Source organism: Macrosteles quadrilineatus, unplaced genomic scaffold (genome assembly GCF_028750875.1).
Source record: "Macrosteles quadrilineatus isolate MER2022 unplaced genomic scaffold, UCM_ALF_1.0 Scaffold_8__2_contigs__length_117827958, whole genome shotgun sequence".
In the NCBI taxonomy this organism is placed as follows: Eukaryota; Metazoa; Arthropoda; class Insecta; order Hemiptera; family Cicadellidae; genus Macrosteles; species Macrosteles quadrilineatus.
This window is the reverse complement of record NW_026542601.1, coordinates 80,681,962-80,707,985: the sequence shown is the minus strand read 5'-3', so window position 1 is coordinate 80,707,985 and position 26,024 is coordinate 80,681,962. Positions and strand designations below refer to the sequence as shown.

Sequence of the window (26,024 nt, the reverse complement as noted above, 5' to 3'; positions counted from 1 at the left end):
CATCAATTGGATTGGAAATTTGGAATTGGAATTGAGCAAGTTTACCAACTACCAACATACACTATTGCAACGAAAAAATGTTACAAATAACCTACATTATAATGTAATAAAATATGTCGGTTATTCCATTGTGTAAATTGTATATATAAATTCAAATTTATTTAAAAAATTGAAATCTTACTACACATTGTAGTCTGATGTAAAACAAAGAATAATATGACATTAAATTTTACAAGTTTGTTTAAGCCTAATTATGATAATTGTTATATAGGAGGTTTAATTCTTATAATATTAATAAAAAAATTTTGTGGCTGTTAAAGATATTAAATATAGCACTTGATTTTCCAAATTGAATATATCTTAATTTATCAAATAAGCTTAAATATCTGCACCAGTTAAACTAAACCTGTATATACACTAGCTTATATATAATTGACATTGAATGGTAGATGGTACAAGGATTATGTTAAAGATCATCTATATATATAAAAGGCAAAGCCCTCACTGACTGACTGACTCACTCACTCATCACTAATTCTCTTACTTCCCATTTACCTAGGAGGCTGAAATTTGGTACACTGATTCTTTAGGCATTAAATAGGAAAACTAAGCTGTTTTTATTCTGATCTGACTCTCGGGCTCCGCCCCAGTGGCTCTGGAGTTTCCCATGTTAACCTTATGAGTACTCATATGGAATTAATGACTCTTAACAGCTGTTTCAATTAAACAAGTTTGGTTCTGTTCTATGATGTTCAATAGCATTAAAGTTACAAGGATTACCAACCGGGTGCAGCACTATTATTTCTTTTACATTTATGACAACAGCTAATTTGCAACCAAAAGGTGAGTGAGCGTAGCGAACAAACTTCAACCAGGACGTGATTGAGCCATGCGAACGAGCTTACTTATAAAGTTAAACGGGGCAAAGCCCGCGGGTACAGCTAGTACTTAATATATGCTTATTGTTTTAACAATAATCAAGTACAATAATGCAATAATAATTGTACTTGATTATTATTGTTACGAAATTACTGTGACTGTTCAGTTCATCGATCCCAATCCATTATCCTCATAGACATTTATTTAATATTGCATTAATTGGGGAGACCTTAGTAAAAAAAATTAGAAGATCGTCGTAACAGTTAAAAGTTTTCGTATTAGAGGCTTCTAATCATGTGGAGTCGTGTCAACTCTCGCTGACTTGTCTACTCTCCCGCTCACCATGGTGAACTAACTGCCTGTGCAGTGTGTTGTGTTCAACTTTCAACTCCCCCTTCATTATCCCCGAATTGGACGCAACCAAGGGAAGTGGGGCAGATGATATAACTCCAGGAGAGCTTCAATTCTGCCACTCTGAATTAGCCTTTCTACTCCAATACTTGTTTAACCGTAGTCTGTCCCCTGGCACTTTTCCATCTGTCCTGAAGAATGGTTTTGTCGTCCCCATATTTAAGTCAGGAGACAACCGCGAGTCGCGGCGCGACGTTATGAACTATAGGCTAATTTGTCCTTTTGTCAGTTATTAGCAAAGTGTTCTAAGGCCTAATCAGTTCAGCCCTTGTTCAGACAAGTGTTGATAGACAAACAAAAAGGATTCACCTCTGGTCTGGCCGCTCTACTGTTACCATAACCTTCTCTCGCCAGTGCCAAGTCATGGATGCCTTCTATCGACGATGCCAAGATGGTGCTATATACATGGATTTCAGCAAAGCCTTTGACAATTTTAGTCACCGTCATCTTCTTGCTAAGCTGGAGGGCTATGGCGTTGTTGGCACGATGCTTCGATGGTTTGAGAGCTATCTTTCTGATCGCCGTCTGGCTGTTGTCTTTCAGTCCCACGTCTCTGCTAGCTTCGTCGCGAGTTCCGGCGTCCCGCAAGGTTCTCATGTTGGCCCACTCTTGATCTCGATCTTTATCAACGGCATTAAAGATAATGCAGCATTAAAGATGATAGAGGGCTATATATGTTCAGATTCTATATTTAAAAATTAAGTCGAAAATGTGAAATAACCTTTTTTAGATTTCGGCTTAGTTTAGCCATAATCCACCATTTTGTAATTTTTTTGAAAATAATTATTAACTCAAAAGCCCTTGATGGAGATATTTTTATGAAACTTGGTACAAACTTAAAGTCTACAGGTATAAACATTCTCCGAAAATATCTTTGATCGGGCTCATCAAATTTCGAAATGGTGGCCATTTAAAATTTTGTTTTAATGGCTGGTTTTCATGGAATTTAACTTTACAAATTTTAAATGGCTGCCATTTTTTTAAATTTGATGAGCCTGATCAAAGATATTTTCGGAGAATGTTTATACCTGTCCACTTAAAATGTATACCAAGTTTTATAAAAATATCTCCATCAAGGGCTTTTGAGTTAATAATTATTTTCAAAAAATTACAAAATGGCGGATTGTGGCTAAATTAAGCCGAAATTGAAAAAAAGTTATTCAACATTTTCGACTTATTTTTGCATGTATAATTTAAATTTGTAATACCAAATAATATATACAGTATAGATGTATAATATCTGTCTCTATTACCGGTACCGGTGTTTAAAAAAATAATTTAGATAAAACTATTGTAGGGCCTAATATAATAATTATATAATATTCAATTATTATCCATTAACTGCTATAAAATTGCTATATTTTAACTTTCTGTTCAGCATTTTGAACATTCAGCAAATACGATTAAAACATTAGTTAGTTTATATTTATCAACAAATCTGGATCTAACTTAAAAATATTTCAATGAACAAAAATTAGTTTACTTTTAAATTAAGCATGCGGAGTTATTTTCGTATAGGTAGCGGTACTATTGACCTTAAGGTTTAGAAGCAGGTGATTAGGATGATTTTCAGATATTTTAGGTATTTTACTTTACTTGACTTTACAGTACACACTTTGTTGTTATTTGACTTTATTTATTTTATACCTACTGACAACAGGTAAACATTTTGAGGCAATTAAGTTTTTCACTTTTTTATCAGGTTTAAATCAAAACTTGTATTTATTGAGGTTCTGTTAAATCTTCACCTTTTTTCTTTCTGTTTAACATTACAATACTTAAATTATTACTATACATAAAATAAGCAGGCTTATTTCTGACAAATGTAGCACCCTGCAGATTTTAAACTTTACAAAATGTTTTAAAAATTTAATTATATCTCAGGGCTCACTTTTATGTCCCCCTCCTGCGGGGATCCGCATGATTTAATCCAGCCATGTATCATAAAATAATCGGACCGATACTGGATATAATATAGATTAAGTTTAATTTAAACGATTATGACGCCCACAACTTTAAGTTTGGCCATTTTAAAAATGCCCACTGTAGCAAAAGATAAATAAATAAACAAAAATGCCTTTATTTACGAGCGAGTTTCATGATACATGTTTTTCAAACTAACTCAAGTCACTAAATCTAAACTATCCTAATATATTTACATAAGTATATACAAGAAATGTAAACAGAATGATTTAAAACATAAATTTTACACTTGTTTTTTTCATTGCGGCCCTGAATGAGTTATAAGATTTCAATCCCTTAATCACTTGAGGGAGGCCATTGTACAACTGCGGGCCGAAATAAGAAAAAGACCTTCTTCCAGCCTCAAGCCTAACTTTAGGAAAGTGAAGCCTGAGGTCAGAGCGAGTACTATGTAGACAGCTATCTCCCTCCTGTACTTCAGCCTCTCACTGAGGTAATGAGGCTCTCCCAGCGTGAGCACTTTGTGGACCAGGCAGCAGGTCAGCTTTCTGCACATGTCATCCATTGGGATGAGCTTAGCAGCATCTCGGTAGGAGGACACGTGGTCAAAGCGACTAAGGCCAAAAATGAACCTTATGGCAGAATTTTGAATTCTCTGAACTCTTGCCATGTCCTCCTTAGAGATGCTGTTTCCATATGCAGGAAAGCAATATGTGAAGGCTGGAAGGACCAAGGACCGCATGAGTTGCGTTTTGGCATATTCTGGCAGGAGAGTTTTAAATCTGCTAAGACCTCTCAATCTTCCCACTGCACGTTGGACTGCAGATGTGACGTGGTCAGAAAAAGAGAGGTCCTTGTCAAGTACAACACCCGTGTTGACAGTGTCACAAACAGACAATCCCATGCCATCAAGGGTGACTTCAATGTCAGATTTTCTCAACTCCTGCATTAGAATATGTGGTCCAGTATGCATGACAACACACTTGTCAACGCTCAGTCCAAGGCCATTCATGACAGACCATTGAAAAATGCTATGCAAATCAGCATTGATGAGTCCAATTGCTGCGGATGTCATGTCTGGCTTGTAAGACAAGTGTAGTTGGCAGTCATCAGCATACAAGTGTGCTGTACAATAATTTACACTTCTGGGCAAGTCAGACGTGTATAAATTGAACAGCACAGGGCCTAAACAACTACCTTGAGGAACACCTCGCAATTTGCAAAGCGGATCTGATGTCCCACTCCCAATTTTAGTAACCTGCAGTCGGGACTCCAAATATGACCGAAACCAACATACAACCTTTTCGCTGCAACCATAGTACTTCATTTTTGCCAATAATAATTCATGATCAATAGAGTCGAATGCTTGAGAATAATCTAAGATAGCTAATGTGCTGTAGAGTCCTTTGTCTTTGGCTTCAAATAGATCGGCAAACATATTAGTCAGTGCAGTACACATGCTGTGGTTTTTTCTGAACCCTGACTGTAGCTTAGGCAGTATATTATACTCATCTAGAAATAAAGCAATTTGTTCGGTTACTATCTTCTCTAGTATCTTTGAAATTGCAGGTAACACAGATATCGGTCTTAGCTGCTGGATTGTTTTTGGCGCAGTAACTTTATGCAAAGGTTTCACGTAGGCAATCTTCCAACTGTTAGGAAAAACACCAGAAGACAGGCTCATATTTAATAAGTGTGTAATTGCTCCTATTGCATATGGGCTAACAGATTTTATCATTTCTATGGATATATCATCAGCACCTAGAGCTTTTGATTTTATAGAGTTCATTGCCTCCTTAACATCATTTTCTGTAATAAGTTTGAAATTAAACCTATCATTATTACCGTGTTTTTAGAGATAGCTCCAGTAGCCATATACAGTTCTATTATCTATGAAACATTAAAAATATTTTACCCCTTTTGTGTTGAATCATTGTTGTTAATATTATGTCTATTTTACTCTTTAAAAAACAACTTACACTAATTAATTTACATATGAAATTAAAAATTTTTTCATAAAAAACAACAACAACAAACTAGCCAACATTTAATTTCTAGCTGTTGACAAAAGTATAGCTGTTCAAAGTAGTTTTATCATTAATAAGACCGGTACTAAAATTACATGGTATGTATTTCCTTTATTTTTAAATTTTTTGGTGTTTTCTGCTATATAAAATTCCAAATTTCTATATAAAAGACCTCCTGGGGTGAATGATTCGTAAAATACAGCAGTTTCATAATTAAAGTACAATAATTAAATAATTTATTTATGCAAAATATGATGAATAAATATAGTAAATAATACCAAATTATAAATATATACTGCTGATATAATTCTGTGGGACAATTTCTCTTTCTTTTCTCTTGAAGGGGTTAGCTAGGTCCACCCTGGTATATTGTTTTGCCAAGTAGTCATTTTCCATAGCATACGATAAAAGGGTGTCAATTCTCTCGAATACAGCCGGGGGTGCATCAGTTTCTGAAACAATACCATTACCATTACCAACTGGCGATCGTTGACCAGATGTCTGGATTGATCTTGTCAAATAAAATTTACTTTTAAGAATTAATAAACTAATATTTACAGTATTTACACTACATGGCGGCCGGATTCATACTCAAAAGTCCATTGCAGTAGTAAAGTATTCCTCAATGGAATAAAAACACTTCCTACTCAGCCATTGTTTTAGTTTGACTTTAAAAGGTTCAAGAAGGAGTTCTTTAATGTGAAGGGGCAGTCTATTGTAGAGCTTGTGTGCTAACACTGGAAAGCAGTCCTTGGTCTTTGATAGCCTACACCTCGGGACATCCACATTCCTTGCAGAGCGCAGGTTGTAATTGTGGAGTTGGTCTCGTGTAATATGAGGGAGCCTAGGGTCAGTTTTCAAGAGAAGGAGGCAGTCTAGAATGTATTGGCTATGTATCGTGAGAATGCCGAGCTGTTCAAAAAGTGGTCTGGCATGATCTCGTCTACCACTCGAAGATAAAATTCTAACAGCAGTCTTCTGCATAATCAGAGCTAGTAGGCTAGTTTAAGATAGTCAGACGTCACCTGGGATTTTAGTTTCCTTAAAAGACAATTAACTCGAGATAACTTTTTGCAAATTACATCAATATGCTGGTTCCAGGTAAGTTTCTCATCAATGGTAACACCTAACAGTTTGACTGCACTCACACTAGGCCCATCCAACCGGGCTTCAGGGCGGGTCCACAAGCTGCAGAGTAGCTGCTGAGTTTTCCACTCATTCAACTGCAGTCCGTTTAGCCTAAACCACTCCTTATAGCCTCCCCTAGGCAGAAATTCGACCCCGTTGTTAAATTGGCCATGTTACTACCACGATTAATAATGGTAGTGTCATCTGCATATAATAGGGCATCATAGCTCTCTAGGTTGAAATCATTAATTAAGATGATAAAGAGGCTAGGTCCAAGTGTTGAGCCTTGCGGAACTCCGCTCGTAATCGCAGCCACCCCAGATTTTGCACCTTGAATTGATACCACCTGCTGGCGGCCACTGAAGTAGGACGTAAACATCCGTTGAACAGCCCCCCCAGACCCGTACAAGGAGAGTTTCCTTAGAAGCAAATCATGCGATACGCAGTCGAATGCTTTAGATAAGTCCAATAGTGTTAACAGTACGGATTCTTCGGTTTCAAAGGCATTGTGAATAGTCTCAATAGCAACCCTCACGGCAGAGATGGTTGAACGTTTCCTACGAAAGCCATGTTGTGAGTTATTCAGCAGATTGTTGGTTTCAAAATGATCAAGAAGCTGCCTATTGATGATAGTCTCGAGCACCTTAGCTAGTATAGGAATGACACTAATAGGCCTATAGCTGTTTAATGATTCAGCATCTCCCTTCTTATACACAGGTACAGTTCGTGATATCTTTAGTTCCTTGGGAAAATGTCCCTGTTCCAAACACAAGTTAAAAACTACAGCCAAAGGGCGGGCAATAGCTCGTATAACAGTCTTCAGGAAGATGGATGACATCCCGTATACATCAACACAAGGAGAAAGCCTTAAACTTATTTACTATATTTACAATATCGTCCGGGGTAACCCTTTTCCATTGGACCCAATCTTGAGGCCTTTCCACAAGTAGGCCTGTTTAAAATACTTGAAGTAATATTAGATAATTGGTATAGAATAAATTATTTCAAGATGGTGTTGTAATGAGTCTCAGAACAATGTTTTGATAATCACAATAGTAAAAACATCAGGAATAATAAATATTTAAAATAACATATGATTGTTGAGGAATGCAAATAGAAAATATATAACAGATTCTTCCGCACTGAGGAAATGTTCAAGGCGTGTATCGTGTCGGTCGTTTGATCTGTCTTGATGTATGTCGTCGTGAAGGTGTTGATCGATAATATACAGATGTACTTGTGTCTGGTTGATGACTGGTTGATGCATGACTGGTTGATGCATGACTGGTTGATGAACGACTGGTAGGCGAATAACTGTTAGTGTTTTCACTAAATTCTTTCTTTTTGGTGGAAGACTTTTTCCAGCTAGTTTTTTCTGACACGTGTATCTTCTGTGGATGATTCCGATCCTTTTCTGATTTCTTCTTACTTAGGTTGATTTGCATGTGTCGTATCCATGTTCGACCCAAAAGAGGACTGTATCCGTCAGGATGAACAACAAATAACTGTTCGGCGGTTGATGTCCCATTGCTTTTGACTCTTACTGAAGCAATGCCCAGCGGAAATAGTAGCTCCCCTGTGTAAGAGCGAAATTTGACAGATGTTGGTGTTATAGTGTCCATTGAAATGTTTAAACGCTTTAAGTCTCCTCTAGGAAGTAGAGTGTGGGCGCAACCTGAATCAACTTCGAACTTTTGGGGCCGGTTATTAATAAGAACTGTCGTTATAAACTTATCAGTGTCTGGAAGGTGTATGTCATGAATGTTTCTAATTTGACCTACGCCATAAATATCATCAACGTCTGACTCCACGTACTGGTTATCATTATCTTGATTTAAGTGTTTGATTGATTTTGAACCACTTTGTTTAGACAGTAGGGACTTGATACATACCTTCAAAATGTGGCCCTTTTTGTTACAGGCATTACAGCGGACTCGAGATCTGTGCAGTCTGCATTGATGTGACGTATGATTGTTCTTGCCACACCGAAGACAAACGCCATTCAAGCCAAGAGCAATTAAATCAACTTGTTCTTTGCGCCGATAATGTCCTTGTAGTGTAGCAGAAGAAATTGAGCTGTTGCGACTGTTGTCGAAAGAACGACTGCTGCTCTCGCCTGACGAACGATGGTTGAATCTAGCTGACGATCGGTGCCTTTTCGAATGTCCTGCCAACTTGTTGACGCCTACGTTGCTGTAAGACGGTTGTGACTGCTGCGAAAACTCGTCTATGGCATTGGAATTCAGCTTTGAAGCTTCAATCGCTAAAGCTCGTGTTACAGCAGAGTCAAAAGTTAGATCCTTCTGTTGAAGAAGGTTCTCCCTTATGGAAGAATCCCTAATTCCTCGTATGAATTGTGCCCTGAGGAATAGGTCAGAAACAGAAGCGTTACAAGTAGAACAGGCCACATTACAAGTCGAAATTTGCTTTTTGAGGGTCATGACATAACTGGAAATAGACTCATCAGACTTTTGTACCCGAGAAAAGAATTTGTGTTGTTCGACAATTTCGTTTTGAGCAGGAAAGTGATTTGTCATTAAGGCAGTAAGCTCTTCGTACTTCAGCTCATTTACCTTTCTTGGCAACGATAATGTAGACAACAAGTCGTAGCCAGAAGAGCCTAGACTGTTAAGAAATATCTGGGCACATAGATCTTTGTCTGAGAAAACGTTTTTCAACTTTAAGTAGTTTTCAAATCTCTCTTTGTATTGAAAAAACGTTTCTTGTGTACAGTCAAACTGGTCAAAATTTGAAATCAGTGTTAAATTCTTTGATGGTTGTGAATCAAACATACCTTGAAGAGCTGTTGTAAGTGTTTGTAGAAATAATTGAAACTGTTCCTGGTCCATCTTGCCGTTTTCCTCGTCGCCACTTTAAAAAAACTTGAAGTAATATTAGATAATTGGTATAGAATAAATTATTTCAAGATGGTGTTGTAATGAGTCTTGTATTCTCAGAACAATGTTTTGATAATCACAATAGTAAAAACATCAGGAATAATAAATATTTAAAATAACATATGATTGTTGAGGAATGCAAATAGAAAATATATAACAGCCTGCTACCTGTGCAGCTGCTGAGGTGGGGTATCTGCCACAATACGATTCACAGAGTTCACAAAATGTTGATTGAAAAGATCAGGACTAGCCGAGCACTTGAAAGAAGATGACTGGTTTCTATTACAATTGATTATATTCCATGCCGCTTTACAAGGGTTAACCGCATTCTCTATGTATAGTTTATAGTTTATAGTTAGTTAATAGTTTATAGAAATAAGACCAAAAAAACAAATCGACTACATTGAAAAAAAATCTAAGAAATACAAATAACCCACATTCATCAACTGTTGAGATACCCTGTGGGTGGACACCTCATTGGTATGAAAGTCTAATGGAAAATAAAGTTGCCCTGGATATCTTCCAACAAACAAAACGTGAACTTAAGAATTGTAAATATTCAGTAAAAATTATGCTATTTATTTAAAGCCGGGGTTTAACAGGAGCGGAAGCAGATCAGGGAAAGCAGAGTAGCGGAGAAGCGATAACCTCTCTGTGTTTTGATTCCGCGCCTACGAAAAGACAGCTTTAAGTAAGATATGTTATTGGAAACTCAAAATAATCCCAGAGCGAAAAACATTCAAAAGTTTTTAAACGTAGATTAAATTAAAAGTTGGCTTTCAATTATTTAAGTTGCATCGCCATCTTTTAGTGTGGCAGTGGATGAAAGCGGAATACGCGTTTAAATACGTCATAGAACGGCCTCAGTCCAGTAGGGTCTCGGCTCCCTGGACTGAAACATCACAAAACAACAGAACATCAATGCTCTCTAGAGCTGTCACACAGAATCAGAGATTGTGATGAACCAATATGAGGTGGCTATTGATATGAAGACAGAAAAATAATGGGGTTCTGTGATAGTACCAAAGTTGGAAAACATTGTGGTGTTAGTTGGACTAAAAGACGATAGACTATAAAACCTGTGAATGTTACAATGATATTAGAATCAGATTATGACGATGTAAAAGAAAAGAAATAGATATATTTATAACACACACAATAGTATAGGGTTCAAGTAAATGAGATGGTATTAATACCAAGGAATGTAGGGTAGGAGATAGTGACTTTGCTATGAATGATGGATGGTTTCCACATAAAATTGCAACAAAATACAGTTAACACCAAACTATGAATGCTTTGTACATGTACTGTATTCATGTCTATGTCTATCAGTTACCGGAATAGTCGCCAATGATGCCGATGTACCAAGACTTGCTGTTGAGTCGCTGGTACTTGAGAGGCAGAGTCGGCTGGCGTGTCCATCCTCGGCCCTCATAGATCTCAGGGGAACTGCTTCCGCAAATCATGAAACTGACAGAGAACCCACATACGTGGTGATCACACTTGAATGCATGTTGATTACTTCTATTTACTTCTTATCTTTTTACTATCATAAAAATCAATGAAAAAAATAATATATATTTTTAAAAGCATTACTTTTCTAATTTTATTGCCAAATTATTGGAACGGAAATCAATGCAAACCATACAATTTTTCATCAAATAAGAGAGATATATTTTGTTGACAACACAGTTAAGCTACACTGAACATAATATAGAGTAATTTATTAATAAGATTCAGTTTTTACAAAGGAAAGGTAATACAATTGTTGACAAGCACTACAATTGTTGCCTTTTTTGGTGATGTTAATTTTGTTAAAATTACTATGTATTTTGTAACAGACGAAAGTGAAAATTTCTAGGGAGAGCAGTCCAAATAAATTTTGTCTGGTTGGATTGTGTTTTAAAAAGTACTTACTTGAACCGAATGTCTGGCAACTTATTGTTATACTCTCCATTGAGAATATAGCACAGTTCTTGACAACAGCCGAGTTGGTCCGGATCAGGTCCAGGAGAACGTTTTGCCTGAGGTCCGAGATAGTTCTTGCGTACGTAGCCGACAAACACATAAGGAACTGGGGCTTGGATACGCAGAGGGTAACCTGGCTCACGGGGGCCCCAGAACTGACGCGGAATGAAGTCTTCAATAGCTAGCATTGCTGGAGAACAAGTTGCAGTGGTTTAACAATGAGGAAACTATTTTATTACTAGTTTTATTGTATTGATTATGGATTACCCTGTGCTTAATGGATTATTTTATCACAGCATGACTGTCAAACCAATCTTCTATATTAATATTTAATAGGAAAGCATGTTTCTTTAAAACCTTTTTTCCCAGCTCATGTGCATCGCAGGGAAAATCTACGTTCTGTTATACTGTTAGAAATATATTTTCCTCTAGATGTGCAGAATCCCTTTGTAAATTAAAATAGTCTACAAAATAAACACAAAAGATTAATTTAAAATAAAAATAAAATAACATGGGCTTTATGGAGTGACAAAATACAACAAAATATAAACAGAAAATCAAAACAAATGAAAAAAAATTTAATCACATGTTTTATTAATTACAGCTTGTGGTGAAAATAGAGAACTCTGTTCATTACATATTTTTCGAGTTTTCAACCACTGGACGACCTCTAGTCTACATATTAATAGGCAAGCATGTTTCTTTAAAAAAATTTTTCTCATAATTATTATTTGCCATATACATAAAACTATCTACACATAGGTGCTCATTGTCTGACAAAAAACCAACAAATGGCTTATTCTGCATATTTATAATCCATAACATTGTAAAGGAGAAGTGGTTTGGTTAACTTTATTATAATCTGATATAAAGAAATACCCACTCTAGCGACATCAAGGATTGGTTTTTCTGCACAGCTTGATCACCAGTATTTAAAAAATTTTACATTAAAAATGTTATTTGTTCATAATCAAATTACTTAAGAGTTTTTTTAGAAGTTGTTGAAAATATATAACCTTTTACTTACACATTTTTATTTTTAAGCATCACTTATTTATTGGCAATTCAACATGGACAATTTTATGTTTAGGTTTTTCAACAGTTTGTGCATATTATTAGCATGCCAAGTTTCACAAAAACCATGTATACACCACGAGCAGACTGTTTCTTACTACATAAATCTCATTCATTAGATAACAACTAGCTGTCAAATTTGTGATAAGAATTATTAGATGTTGTGGCTTATTGCTGGTTTGTTATTTAAATAAAAATTATTGGTATCTTCATTTTACATTTTGGTTGAAAGGGAACAGGGTATAAAAAATAGTTTCTTCCAAGAGATGGATTATTTATTTATAAAATTGTTTTCACCAAAAAACATTTTGTCTTTACCCTTTCCTTTTGCATTTCAGCTGATTCTACTTGTTTGTTATGCCTTTGTTATGAACACACTGTAGGTAATGTCTTTATTCTCCTTGCTGTAGAAGTGATGTAGCATTGACACAGGGACGAGAAGACAATTATCCTTCTCTACATCTACGCTGACATCCATCCTTACTCTGGTGCTCACTTTATACTCCTTCTCATCTGCTTGGAACGACACCTTCACATTGATGTCATGCTTGGGTTTGTCGCAAAACACTGGGATGAAGGTGAACTTCAAAACTCCTGTGGCCACATTGAGATCTTTAACGAGCCAGAGGAAATGTCCGTATATAGAGAATTGGGAGGTGAAGGTGAAATCGGTTTTGAAATTTTCACAAAACGTACGGATGGGTTGTGTTTTCTCGAGGAACACCATTTTCTCCGGATGTTCCTGTTTGAAGTGATCTGTCAGCTCCACCGCAGGGCCTTGCCACTCACAGTTCTTGAACTGGGTAGGTTTGTAGGCACAGTATGACTCGTGGTCGTCTTTGGCGGTGACAAGGTACCAACAGTTCTTGTAGCGACAAGTGTGCGGGATGACATCAAGCACTTGACTGACGAGACAGTTCTGCACGACGTTGGAGAACGTTCTCCGGCACGTCTCTTGCTTGCCCCTACAATTGGTGCAGATGCAGTGACCGTTTATGCAAGATGTCGTGTCTTTCTGGAGAGCCTCCAAGCAGATAGAGCACTTGAAAATTTCACACAGAGCGAGAATAACATCCTGTAGCTCCTCTGGCTGCAGTTTATTCTGTAATAAAATTTGCTTTCATTTATAAAAATTCAAACATTTGTAACAAATCTTTATAACAGAATACTAGCTGTTACCCACGGGCTTCACCCCGTTTGACATCATAAGTATTAATAAAACTATTGATTGGTTAAGTTAACCTGAAATAAACAAAATAAAAGAAACAAATAATCACACCTGATTTTAATAAGGTAATAAATTGAAAGAATAACAAACAATTAAGTACAGCTGAAGTATTTTTTAGCGAATTTCCCATATAGGGAATAAGCTATTACCGTAGTACTCATGGTAAGACCTGGACCCAGGACCGATTTTTTTTTTCGTTTTGAGATCCCTAGAGGCCAAAAACACCATCCGTTCAAATTCATATATATATATATATATATATATATTTATATATGTGTCCGTTAGCGCGATAACTCGAGCAAAAATGATCCGATTTTGATGAAATTTGGTACAAACGTGTAAACCTATGTTTATTCGAACGAGTTCGCGAACCAGCATGATCGGACCATGGGAACGGGGGTTTATGGGGGCTTTTATGGGGTAAAAATGGGTTTTTCCCATTTTTGACCCAAAAAACATAAAATTTTGCAATTTCTTTCTAAACTATTTTGTAGAGCTTAAAAAAACAAATAATTTAGTATGTTGAAGCGTTATAATGCGCCTAATATTTACGGAGAAAATTCCAAAAAATTGTAAATTTAAAATTTCCATGTTATTCTTATGGAGAATAAGTAAACTGTTGTAGTTTGCTTGTTTATTAACATATTTTGCCCAAATTTGGAAAATGTTTTTATTTCTTACCAACTATTAACATTTTACATAAAAAACACTTTTACCCTCCCTGTTGCAGCAAACCTAAGTATGTTTTAAACTGATTCTTTTTAAATAGGGAATAAATGTGATATTTTTAAGGAGACATTTTAGTGTAAATCCATTCAGGGAAATGGAAATTCGCTTAGTCTGCAGGTTTGCTGCGGCGGGGGTATTTAACATTAGGTATATGAAAAGTTCCCTTTAGAAAGGAATTACGACCTTAAAGGGCAATTTGTGAAATATGGATAATTTTGCGCAAGGTTTCTCGTCATAACAAACAATTTAAGTATATGGTTTATGGGGGTGTGACTTGTAGTTTTCTCAAAAGTTCATGGGTACTTTTGGATTTATATATAGATGCTGAATTTGTGACACAAAAGCTGAATGTTTACAGCTGTTATGTTAAGCAAATTATTTTATGCCAAAAGCTAGTTTAGAATCTTAGCGTCGGCTGATAGACTTTTTAAAAATTAAAACTTAATTTCTAAAAAACTGGGACCCTAAACTAAAATTATGGCTTCGACATTCCATAGTTCTCAAAATTATCTTTCTTTCAACACAAAAATCATGAAAATCGGTCGAGTGGTTGATTCAGAATTGTGAAATAAAAAAACACTGTTTCGTTTTAATATTGTAGATTGGCTGCAAATCAATTTATTACCATATAAATAACAGCTTAATATACGTTAGTATCGTCTTGTGACTCTTAAATACCTCCTCCAAAGGCAGACGACAATCGTTTTCAGATCCTGAAGAACATCAAACTTCACTCATGATGAGGTCGTTGAAACATTAAATATGCACACATGAACATATATACAAAATATAAAATTTAAATATTTGACTACTGCTTTGGCCACCGGCATGCACTGCTTGGTTGAAATATCTGGACTGCAGTTTGGTTGGAAATAGTGTTGACATTTGTACTTTGTTATCACTGTTGTAGTTTGAGCAGGGTGTCAAATAATAAAACTAATTTGATCGTTTAGAATGTCTCCTGGGTTTTTTTGAGTCTTTGCAGGCCCGTTTTTGATCACGTCAGCGACCTAGACACAATTAATAGTAGCGCCCCTTTGCAATATACATACAAGGTGCCCACCAACCGGGAATCCGGGGATTATGCTTGAGTTTTGATTAACCAGGAATTATATGTGAATTTTGTATATCCACCTGGAATTTTGAATTTACCGCCATCGCGAATGACAACAGTGACGTTTCCATGACCAATTCCATGATCTTTAAAACCTTGTTAAAATTATCAGATAAGAATTCCCCACCTTCAAACTTGCGTTTGTAGATAGGAAGACAGATATTGAGTTCTAGTTATAGTATTGAGAACCTACTGTACTTATCACTTTGATAAGTACTATGTTTGAACAGTAATCAGTGAAAATCAGGTATAAATTAAACTGTTTTTAACATTCAGTATTGATGCAGTTATAGCTATTTACATTACAAGTGTAGTAAGAGCGTTTTTACATCACGCAGGTGAATGTTGTGCAACGAGCGAAGTCGAGTTGCATAATTCACCGAAGTGATGTAAACACGCTCTTGCGTAACGTGTAACGTACAAGATTTTACCTGACCCGACACTATTCAGGAGGTTACGAGCAATGCTTCATTATCAATTTCACTCATCTTAGTCATCTTCTAACAGTAACGTTCATTTACAAACAAAAGCTAGGTTAGGAAAATTCTTCAAAGCATAACAATAAAATTCAAACACACAGCTGATTTCTAGCGTTGAACGTCGTTGGCTCCATAGAGGTATATTTTTTAAGTTATCCGCTCAATGTTATTTAAATGGGTTTCATTACATCACCGAGTGAGTTTTTTTCAACTTTACATCACTCGAGAAGTAAGGAAGTTGTATACATCACGCTTGGGATAGGGAAGTTTAACATGGCGGGTTAGGTAAAAAAATAAAACAATAAACAGCTGATATTTTACAACACTTGTAATTAATTTGTTTAAGAGATTACCAAATTGCAGATTTTACTAGAATTTAAAACTCGTTTCCGAGGCAAAACCAATAATGAAATACCATTTTCCCTTTCAAGATTATTTTTGTTGTTGGTTGTGTATGTACAGTAACTGTTATTTCCTAATAACTGTTATTAGGTGAATAAAACTAATAATTTACAGTAAAATCCTGCGCGAGACCAATCTCGCGTGAACGATCATTCTCGCACCTACTTATCGACCTTGTAGCGTAATATACTATTTTCTTAGGTCAGTAAAAAAATACCACTACATCTACAGTCTCTATAGATGGATTTAAATGTATCCTTTAGTTTTTCTCAAATATGGAAAATATATTTTTTCATTTCTCAAGTGAAGAAATTATGGTTTTAGTATTTTGCAATAAAAAGATCTATATACTAAATAGCATTGAAATTATTGTAGTGGTACCTACCTGAAATATCATGTTTACAATATCATAGAAATTTACTAATAATGTTCATTTTAATGGTTAATATTGATTGAGGATAATTCATTCAGGAGAAATCAGGTACACAAAATAATAACCAAAAATATTTGTATTTGATCTTGCCTTATATACATTTTTACAACAGTTTTTTCCACCAAAGCTCTAAAACATGTAATGACATTGATTGAATTCAGTTTTAGGTAAAATTAGTTATGCATGGTTAAAACATTAAAAGTTACATTTGATTATTTAATGTAAACATTGCAGCTTTTTAGCTATATATATAATAAGATGTCTAAGAACAGAATAAAAAAGTAACCTTACACTAGTTTATAGAATTGTGATATCTGCATTTCCTTTTAACAGTTCTCGTATTTAGTTTTACCAAACCTTTAGTATAAAACAAATGCAAACCAAACGTCTTCTCACTAAGAATCTTTTGATCCATGATTAATATTCCTATAAGCTCATTCAATATCTCCCAAGGCAAACAGTGTCTGCGGAGCTTTTGTCACAGGATGTAAAGTTTTAGTTCCATTGATCGAGAGCCCTTTTTCTTTACTAAACAAATACTTTCGTACAAACAGCCGGTTGTTCTCATGGACATTGGGGTGTGACAGGTACGTGTCCATCTGCGAACACACAAGTAAAAATTGTTAAATCAAATTATTCTGAGTTTGTAGGTCATAAGTACAGTAGTACAGTAGTCTCGATTATCAAGCGGGAAGGTTGGTTAACCCAGAAAAAAGTTGGGTTAAAGATAACTGAATTACTAGTCATTGGAGCCTAGACGTTCTAACTCATAAAACAATTAAAAAACTACAAAGACAATTTCTAATCTCACAGTGACCCAGATATTTAAATTATAATGACTTTGGTGATTGAAAACATATTTTTGGATGATATTAACTATTCAGCAGCTGTTTGAAACTACCCAAGATGGCTGTTAACCTCCAAGGACTCTGATTTATCTATTGTCAAACTTATTTAATTCTTCATTGTAGATATTAGCTTCCAGATTGCCAAATAATAATTATAAAGGTTTTTTGACAGGACCCAGACTTAGGTGATAAGATAACGGACATACACCTACTGCACTGACCACCAGCAGTATAGACTCAAACTCTGCTGTGTTGTTTATCATAACTAAATAGTTATCATAAATGTGTTGTATACATGTGTGAGCCGTCTTTAAATTTCTCTTTTACAAGTTTAAAATGATATGCACTTGATATTAAGAAAAAAAACCTAGCTCCATGTAGAAGCTGAAACCAGTTGGACCTCGGAAACAGCACACAGAAAACCATAAGTGTTTGAAAAAGGAAAACAAAATAGTTCATGAAACTTACGTCCATCCATTGACTGTCTTCAATCTCTACCTCGCAGCTAGTGATCGTTGAACTCAGGGGGGCCAACTCTACAATGAAGTACAGATCAGAGCAGCCAAACTGAAACATATGTGTATTGTTTAGGGATAGATAGACCACAGAACCATATCATTGTGTTGCCTAAGTGGTCAAAAATGTGGACAAAACAAAGCACATGTTTCTTCTCTTGGGTGATTGTCGTTGTTGCAAGGTGGTAGTTTTACTCGGTAAGTCACAGAACACAAGAGGCTTTGATAAATCACTACGATTGCCAGCCTTAATGTTCTTCCTTCCTTTCAGTAAACATTTTCATGCAATCACTGATAATATCAACCATCAACTGAATTAAGTGAGTTAACATTGCAAGCAGAAAACAATCACTATAATCCGCGTAGCTCAGAGATAAGGTGAAATGAATCAATTTGAAAATTCAGAAACATTTAAACAATACAAATTGTAAGGAAGTCCCATTAGTTAAGTCATAGCCTCAGGCAAGACAAAAGTGGCTACACCACAGTCCCGGCCTACCTAAACAGCTGTAGCACCAATTCATATGGAGCGCTGTGCAATACTAATCTTTACACAATTGTTTTTACTGAGCCACATTGTTCGCTGCGACCTTGTGTTGGGGAGGCTATAAGTACTTAGTGCCTAGTACCTAGTTACAAATAGTTAAGTACCTAGTTTAGTAGTATTTAAATTAAAATAACAAAAATAATATATGGTTTAATACTAGTTGCTATGTCAAACATTACCAACAGCACTATCAAAAGTCAAACATTACATGTATACCTATGGTTTTTCAGGGCTTGTATTATATTTTGTTGAAAAAGTTATTGTTTTCATCTGTATGTTTGATCTTTATCTTCAAATCATTAACATTTTCAGTGACTTCAATGATAGTCAGACACCCAGTAAAATATTTGATCTGTCTTAAGTTACCTGCGCTGAATGGGAATGGCGGAAAGCTATTAAAGATTTGAACTCTGTCACGATATTGGTTTCTTCCTGAACCTCTCTCATAGCAGCCACAGAAATGTCTTCACCTAGAAAGTATTCCTTGTGAAAATGAATATTTTTTTAATTCTCAAAGGTCTATTTAATTTCTCTTAGGTAAAGAAGGAATCTGAATGTAGAATTAAGTATAGAATGAGCTACGGCCAGTGCTCGATTTGCGGCGGAACGGCGTTCCGGTAGCTCTTTCGGAAAGATAAAAATTTGGCATAAATAGATACATAAACAGTTTACTAAAACCACATTAAACAGGTTACAAGTTCTGGCACCTCATATTTTACAAATTGAGCACTGACTAGGGTAGACGCAGAAATTCCAGAAACCACAATATTCCATAGTAGTGCTATTTAAAAACCATTTGTTCTGTCAACAGATAGGTGTCCTTTGGTCTTAAGACTTTGATTTGTTTAACAACAAAATATCTTGATTGATTATTTGTTCAGAGTACACATTGATAATTACCTTTACTATTTCTCTACTGATATTGTACAATATACGCTTTGATGTAAATATAACTTAAGACCAATGGTTTAAACATACATTATACAAACTGAGCCAAGTGCTCATTAAGAAAAAAAAACTGACTTTATCTCTTATAATAACAGTTTCTCATTACTCCGGTCCGGAAACCTTTTCTTAATCATTAATCACTGAGATATACATTATATAGAATACTTTCAGTTTGAAATATCTAGAGGTCACTTCTCACCTGGCTCTACGTAACCACCCGGAAGTTTCCAGTAAGGCTGTCCTCTGTAAGACTCCTGCACCACTAGCAGTCGACCATCCTTGTCAACCACCACGGCTCCCACCCCCACCATGGTGTGAGCGAACACAGGCACTCGCGAGGGCGAACTGTCCAACCAGCGGACCAGGGAGACAGTGGAGCCATCACAACCAGTGTGGTGGAACCTGAAACAGTTCTGTGCTCCGTCAACACTCACAAAATACAAGTACACCATGTGAATTACATGCATCTTTTAAAAGTTGTATCAATGGTGGTTATTTAAAATTGTTACTTAGTAGACAAAGCGTAAAAAAAAGTAAAGTGCGGATGCAACCGTGGAAATATTGGTGTTATGAAGTTTGTACATGAAATATCCTACATTACTGAAAAAGCTGATAAAGGAACACACTGCAGCTTGTAGAAATATGTTGAGAATTACAGCAGTTAAGTACAATCATTTGTATACTGAAGTAGACATCCCATCTACATGGACTAGCTGTTGCACATTTTTTATTAAAAAAGAACAAAGTTGTCTGAATCAGTCACAAATTGCAATGTATCTAAAATTCTATTTTCTACCTTATATTTTGTCACTGAGATAGTTGACAGAAGCCGAAAGCTAGCAGAAGCTAGCTGAAAGTCCGCACATGCAAAAGAAATACGTAATTTACATTAGTAATCTGTCAGGGGCTCACTTCAACTATGTTCATTTTGATTAAAAAACTGGCAACAACTTTAACATTTTCTATTAACACGTTCGCTGCGAGTGGTTCTGTACTGACTCAAGGCGATCGCAACCCTCACACGGCCGGGTTATTACTGACCCAAAACTTACACTGCAGTGCATCAATCTGTTGCTCAATACGAGCCTAGCTTCGGTCGAAGGCGGACCTATACTACGTAGCGTGTAGTGTGTGACATGCTTTTTGTTGTGGTGTTGATTGGTAATAAATTTCCCCGTAAAATTCCTGTCTGGCAAGCTTAGAAATCAACTTGTTGTCACGTCTTTCTCCCTCCAATTGGCAGTACAATGGGACCGGCTACGTTCCAAGCAGTGCTGCTTTCTGTGGCTGTTTTAGCAAACTACGTCGACTCTCGTCGTAATGCAGTACATCACCACACGTTATTTGCTATTCGTCAGACCAAAATTTGAAAGCCAATCGCCCTGCTCAATGCTGTGCCGCACTGGGGATACGGCCACCATTGATAGGCCATAGCGAACCTGTTAATAGGTACAGTTTAATGTTTACTAGTTTACCTACCTTTGTCAATACTGGAATCCAGTCAGACTGTTCTAAGCTGACTAAAAACCACACAGCTAACATCTTCTCTGCCACCCAATGATTGAGGGATGCTGGAAACATCACAAATCTTGTTATATAATTAATACAAATTAAGGGAAATACACATATCTAAAACTATATCTATTCGAGCTTTGTACAACGTAAGACAATATTTAAGGAGAATAATTCAATTGTACAAGGATTTGTTTGACTCATCAAAGAGATACTATGCTGCTAGTTATTATTAGAAATGAGGATTTTGGTTCACGTGACAAAGCAATACTATTATGGGTTTACAGTACCAGTTCTGAATGACATGTATGCGTGTAATGAAATTATCAACGAAGCTAACCAAGTGGGACTAATGACACTTTTTGTTTAGTGACTATGGCATTTTGTCAAAACTTGAACCACATCGCTGTTACCAATTTTACTGCATGGCTTACTACAAACTCATAATAGTCAATATATCAGTTCCGGGGCTGTAACAATGAATTTTAACAATGTAATCATCCATATTTATACTACACGAATAGCATACTATTCTTGGTTTAGTCAATTTTACACCCTTATTCACACAAACAAGCACAACTTTTGATGACAGAAACATGCAATGACAGTTTTATATGTCCCCCGCCATTATGCAGTATTTTGACAGCCATTCAGTCTTGGCTTATTATAATCTTTAGGCGTAGAGGGATGAAAATAAAGCTTTCATTATCTCTAAATGTGTTTATATGGTCCTATAAAAATGCTATCTTACAAGGAGACATTCAATTAGGTAACCTTCTCTAAAGTATTGCTGTGATATGTGTATACGAACCTTCAAGTTTAGACGTAAAGGTCACCAGGTCACTAGGATTTTCAACAGAACTGATGTGAACACCCTTGTATCTGTCAACAGTTCCAGTGAACCCACTACTTGCGTCTGTTGACATATTTTCTGCCATTTGGATACCAAAGGTTGTATTCTTGTTCCTTGGTTTCCTTTAAACAAAAAGTGCAAATTATAATTGATTAGCAACCAATTTAAAAACTTCTGAATAGGAATATTAACAAAATTAAGGTCAATATGGCATTAGAGCCAATCAAAATGGTTGTTAGAAAAATTAATTAACCAAGTTTTGCAAGGCTTTGAGACAAGTTGGTGACAGATACATGACTTGCTGATTTCACTGAGGCCTTCAACACAGTCTCCCGTTCTTTTTTATAAACTATATTACTATGGCGTTAGGAACTGTGAATTAAACATAATTCAATCCTATCTTGAAACCCGTAAGCCATAGGTCGGGATAGGAAATTATTAAATTCTGATATTTCCAAAGGAATTGAGTACTGGTGTTCCGCAGAAGACCATTTTAGGACCTATCCTGCTTTTGATTTTTATTAACGACTTCAGTTTAAAATGTCCCTACTCATCAGTACTTTATGCTAATGATAGTACCCTGTTCAGCAAATATGATGTTCTAATATGGGATACAGTTCAACAGAGATCCTATAATAATCGCATGAATAACGATAAAGGCTATATCAATATGTATCCGATTCAATATTAATATTGCATCGGATTATATTAAAGCATATCATAAATAGAAACAATGACAAAAACATTAAAGAAGCTTTTTGGGTCTATTTTACCCTTAATTCAGGGCCGATTTACCGAATAGGCATGGTAGGCACGTGCCTAGTGCGCAAGGCAATTGGCTTTTTTGGGAGGCGACAAAAATTTGTAAAATAAAAAAAATTGGTGGTAAACTTATATTATCCCTCGCGGCCGTGTAGACATCGTAATCATCTCCTGCGTTTGCGGCAAGATTCTTACTATTTTCAACGGTCGGGTCGTTTAGTAGACATGATTACCAATTATAATAACTTATTATTTCTTATCGTTTTCCATGATTGAGGCAATACCTATATGAACATATCCCGTGGTCGAGAGGAGATTACCGTCGTCTACCACGAATGAGGAAGAATTCTGCCTATCCTCGTCTTGGTAATCATCTCCCTTGGTCTTGTGGAGATCATCATCCTCTTCTGCAAACTAGGCAAAATTTTAAATTTTGACCTTTTATCGTGATCGTATGGTCATTCTCATCGTCTTACGCGATCACAATAAAGTTCTGATCACCCCTTGCGGCCGTGAAGACATCATTATATCTTCCCCCGAATTCGTTTGGACATAGTAATCGCCTCCCGCGAATGCGGCAAAATGGTAATCATCTCCAGAGGACATATGGTGATAATCATCTTCTGCGAATGTGGCAAAATTCTGATCTTTTCCTGCGGTCATGTGGTCATTATCATCGTCTTGAGCGTACGCGGCATAATTGTGATCATTTCTCGCGGCTGTGTAGAAATCATTATTGTATCCCGCGGTTCTGTAGACATCGTAATCGTTTTACGCAGTAGTGAAGACATCGTAATCTTCCCTTGCGGCTCTGTAGATGTCATCATTGTCTGCTGCGATCGCAGAAATATCTGAACATCGCTCGCGGCCGTGTGTAGACATATTATCGTCATCCGCGGTCACGGAAACATCACTGTTGTCATGGGTGATCACGGTAAATTGAAAACTCCAGGTAGAAATACAAAATTCACACAACTCCCGGTTGAAAAAACTCCCTCATAATTCCCGGATTTTCCGTTCGGTGGACACCCTGTTATATATTGCAAAGGGGTGCTACTACAGTATTAGTTGTGACTTGGGCACTGACAGGGTAAAAAACGGGCCTGCCTTAATTTATTATATCCTAAGTAGGTAATTACAATTAGAAATCAAGGAAACAATTAATTTTATAATCCTATGCAGTTATCATATTAATTACAGTATTGAAAACTGCGTTAGTTATGATCGCAGGGGTAAGTTAAGTACTTTAAAGGGAATCCCCTGTTAAAGGGAACACTCATTATTAGATGATTGTTTATCGATATTTCGATCCAATATCAACGAATTTAAACATATCAGCTGATAACCGTGATAGATAAATATTGTTCAGTATCAAAAAGTAATTTAAAAAAAAATATACTGAAATGAAACTGTTCTAAGCTAACCTAACCAACCAAACTTGCTGTATTATTTCAAAACTCCGTTTGATGATTCCCCACATGCCTTTTCTGTTAGGTATCAAATGGAATTTTTTAAATGGTAAAACAAGTTTGGTTAGTTATGTTAGGTTAGTTTAGAACAGTTCCATTTCTTAATCCAAATAGGTTTATTGTTTTTGCTTAAACAAGATCAGTTGTCAATTTGTAATTTAAATGCGTTTGAAGATATTGAAAAAAATCATCAATAATAATGAATGTTCCCTTTTTAACAGGAAAGTACCGTACCGTAGCCTATTTTGTTGTTTGGTTATTAAGTTACACGTTACTGTATTTTTACTCAGTATTTAATCTTGGCTATTACCATATAGACTACTTAGTCATAATGAGCTAATCCCAATATGTGATTAACCTGTAAAATTAGTGTTATTTAAATCCGTTGGCAGTAAGTTAAATAAATAAAATGATTAAGTAACTTAGCCTAGGTTAAACAAATAAATTTGATGAAGTAAACAACTCATGACTGGAGTTAAGTTTTATAAATAAAATTCTTGGGTAGTCCTTTGTCCAAAAACTCAATTGAGTTCGTTCAAAATGTTACCTAATTTATGAGGAACCTTAGGCCCAAGCCTGTATCCCTTATAAGTTAATTTTTCTTGGTAGGCTACACGAGTTTAATCAAGGTCTAGTTTCGGATGCACTTTAGTTTATGTCCTACACTCGTACACAGATTATTCCCCTATATCGATTATTTCATTCGTTCTAACCAAACTTGAAGTTATCAAATGAAGTAATCTATAACTTATATTCATTTGAATGAGTGTAGGACGTAAACAAAAGTGCAGTCTGTTGATAAAATGCAACTATATCCTTCACCTCGTTGGACAACGATAAAGCCATAATTATTTAGGATACGAAAGAGTATGCATACTTACAGGCAATGACTTCGACTTCTAATTGTTTGATATTGAAAGGTTATCAGCAAACCTAATTTCAAGTGTCTCTTCGCTTGTTTTAAACATGATGCTGGTATTACATAACGGCAACAAGGTAATAGAAAGGATTTGAACATTTAAGTAAAAATTTTAAAACTAAAAATCATAAATTATCTAATATACTAGGTCCTTACCAATAACAAAACATAAATTTTTTGATAATTTTACAAATAAATTTAATAATTTAGCTCTACTGCTCTAGCAGAAGGTTTCCTTTATCTGTGCCCTCGCCCTGTGCTTATTAAGTTCAGTTCAGACTTCAGTCAGTGAGTCAGTCTGAGTCTGTTCTATTATTTATTAGAACCCAAAACTAAATCCAATCCAAACCAGTGCCAGTTGGTGATCAAGTTCGACTTGGACTGGGACAGTTCAACCATAGATTAAATCTAGGTCCAACATCGATCTTCAATGTTTCCGAAACATCGATGTAAAAAAAAAAAATACATATTAGACAATATCGAAGCGGGAATAGTTCTATATGTATCCTCGGAACTGTAGCTTCATTTGTGTGCAATTTGAGCCCAGTAGGTTCAGTAGTTTTTGAGATTAGCTCATACAAACACACAGACACCCCCTCTTCTTTATAATAGTATGTAAGTAAGGACTAACGAGTTACAGTAGACCACGGCCGCCTTTAGAGGTGGCCATGGTTGGAGTCCATCGATCGATGGCCAGCCATGGCTAGTGTACTTATAAACTTATACACAATTACATCGTAAGTTTATTTCCGGAGTAACAGATATTCGCTGAAACATAGGCCTCCATCTGTGTATAATTTTTCTTAATTCCTAATCTTCCATATTGCTAGCTCACTATACACGAATAATATCACTATCTATGGCTATCTTAATTCACCATTGATTATAGTCCATACTATATTTCCGATCGGCGATCACATCTTCCTGTCATCTTTCTTATCTCCAGATTTCTGGTCCGG

At 35.9% G+C, this 26,024-nt stretch overlaps 3 protein-coding genes across 4 annotated transcripts; all 3 read right to left on the bottom strand.

The window, feature by feature from the left end:
- Positions 1-5,522: 5,522 nt before the first annotated feature.
- On the bottom strand, positions 5,523-12,379 carry LOC129000503 (uncharacterized). Its single transcript, XM_054427465.1, has 4 exons — positions 12,261-12,379; positions 11,183-11,423; positions 10,602-10,735; positions 5,523-5,692 (listed from the first exon to the last, which is right to left on the bottom strand). Exons 1-4 carry the CDS (start codon positions 12,262-12,264, stop codon positions 5,523-5,525), a joined length of 549 nt encoding a protein of 182 aa, XP_054283440.1. The 5' UTR covers positions 12,265-12,379.
- A 283-nt stretch (positions 12,380-12,662) lies between these two features.
- On the bottom strand, positions 12,663-15,422 carry LOC129000502 (E3 ubiquitin-protein ligase Siah2-like). Its single transcript, XM_054427464.1, has 2 exons — positions 15,417-15,422; positions 12,663-13,409 (listed from the first exon to the last, which is right to left on the bottom strand). The coding sequence occupies exons 1-2, from the start codon at positions 15,420-15,422 to the stop codon at positions 12,663-12,665; spliced, it is 753 nt and encodes a 250-aa protein (XP_054283439.1).
- A 1,328-nt stretch (positions 15,423-16,750) lies between these two features.
- Positions 16,751-25,307, bottom strand: LOC129001118 (nucleoside diphosphate-linked moiety X motif 6-like). 2 transcript variants are annotated; one of them, XM_054428307.1, is made up of 7 exons: positions 25,222-25,307; positions 21,874-22,037; positions 21,030-21,121; positions 19,750-19,963; positions 18,969-19,072; positions 18,009-18,107; positions 16,751-17,291 (listed from the first exon to the last, which is right to left on the bottom strand). In XM_054428307.1, the coding sequence occupies exons 1-7, from the start codon at positions 25,233-25,235 to the stop codon at positions 17,127-17,129; spliced, it is 852 nt and encodes a 283-aa protein (XP_054284282.1). In that variant the 5' UTR covers positions 25,236-25,307; the 3' UTR covers positions 16,751-17,126. The 2 variants fall into 2 exon arrangements, with proteins under 2 accessions (XP_054284282.1, XP_054284281.1); XM_054428306.1 differs by lacking the exon at positions 25,222-25,307 and adding an exon at positions 25,028-25,215.
- Between the last annotated feature and the right edge of the window lie 717 nt (positions 25,308-26,024).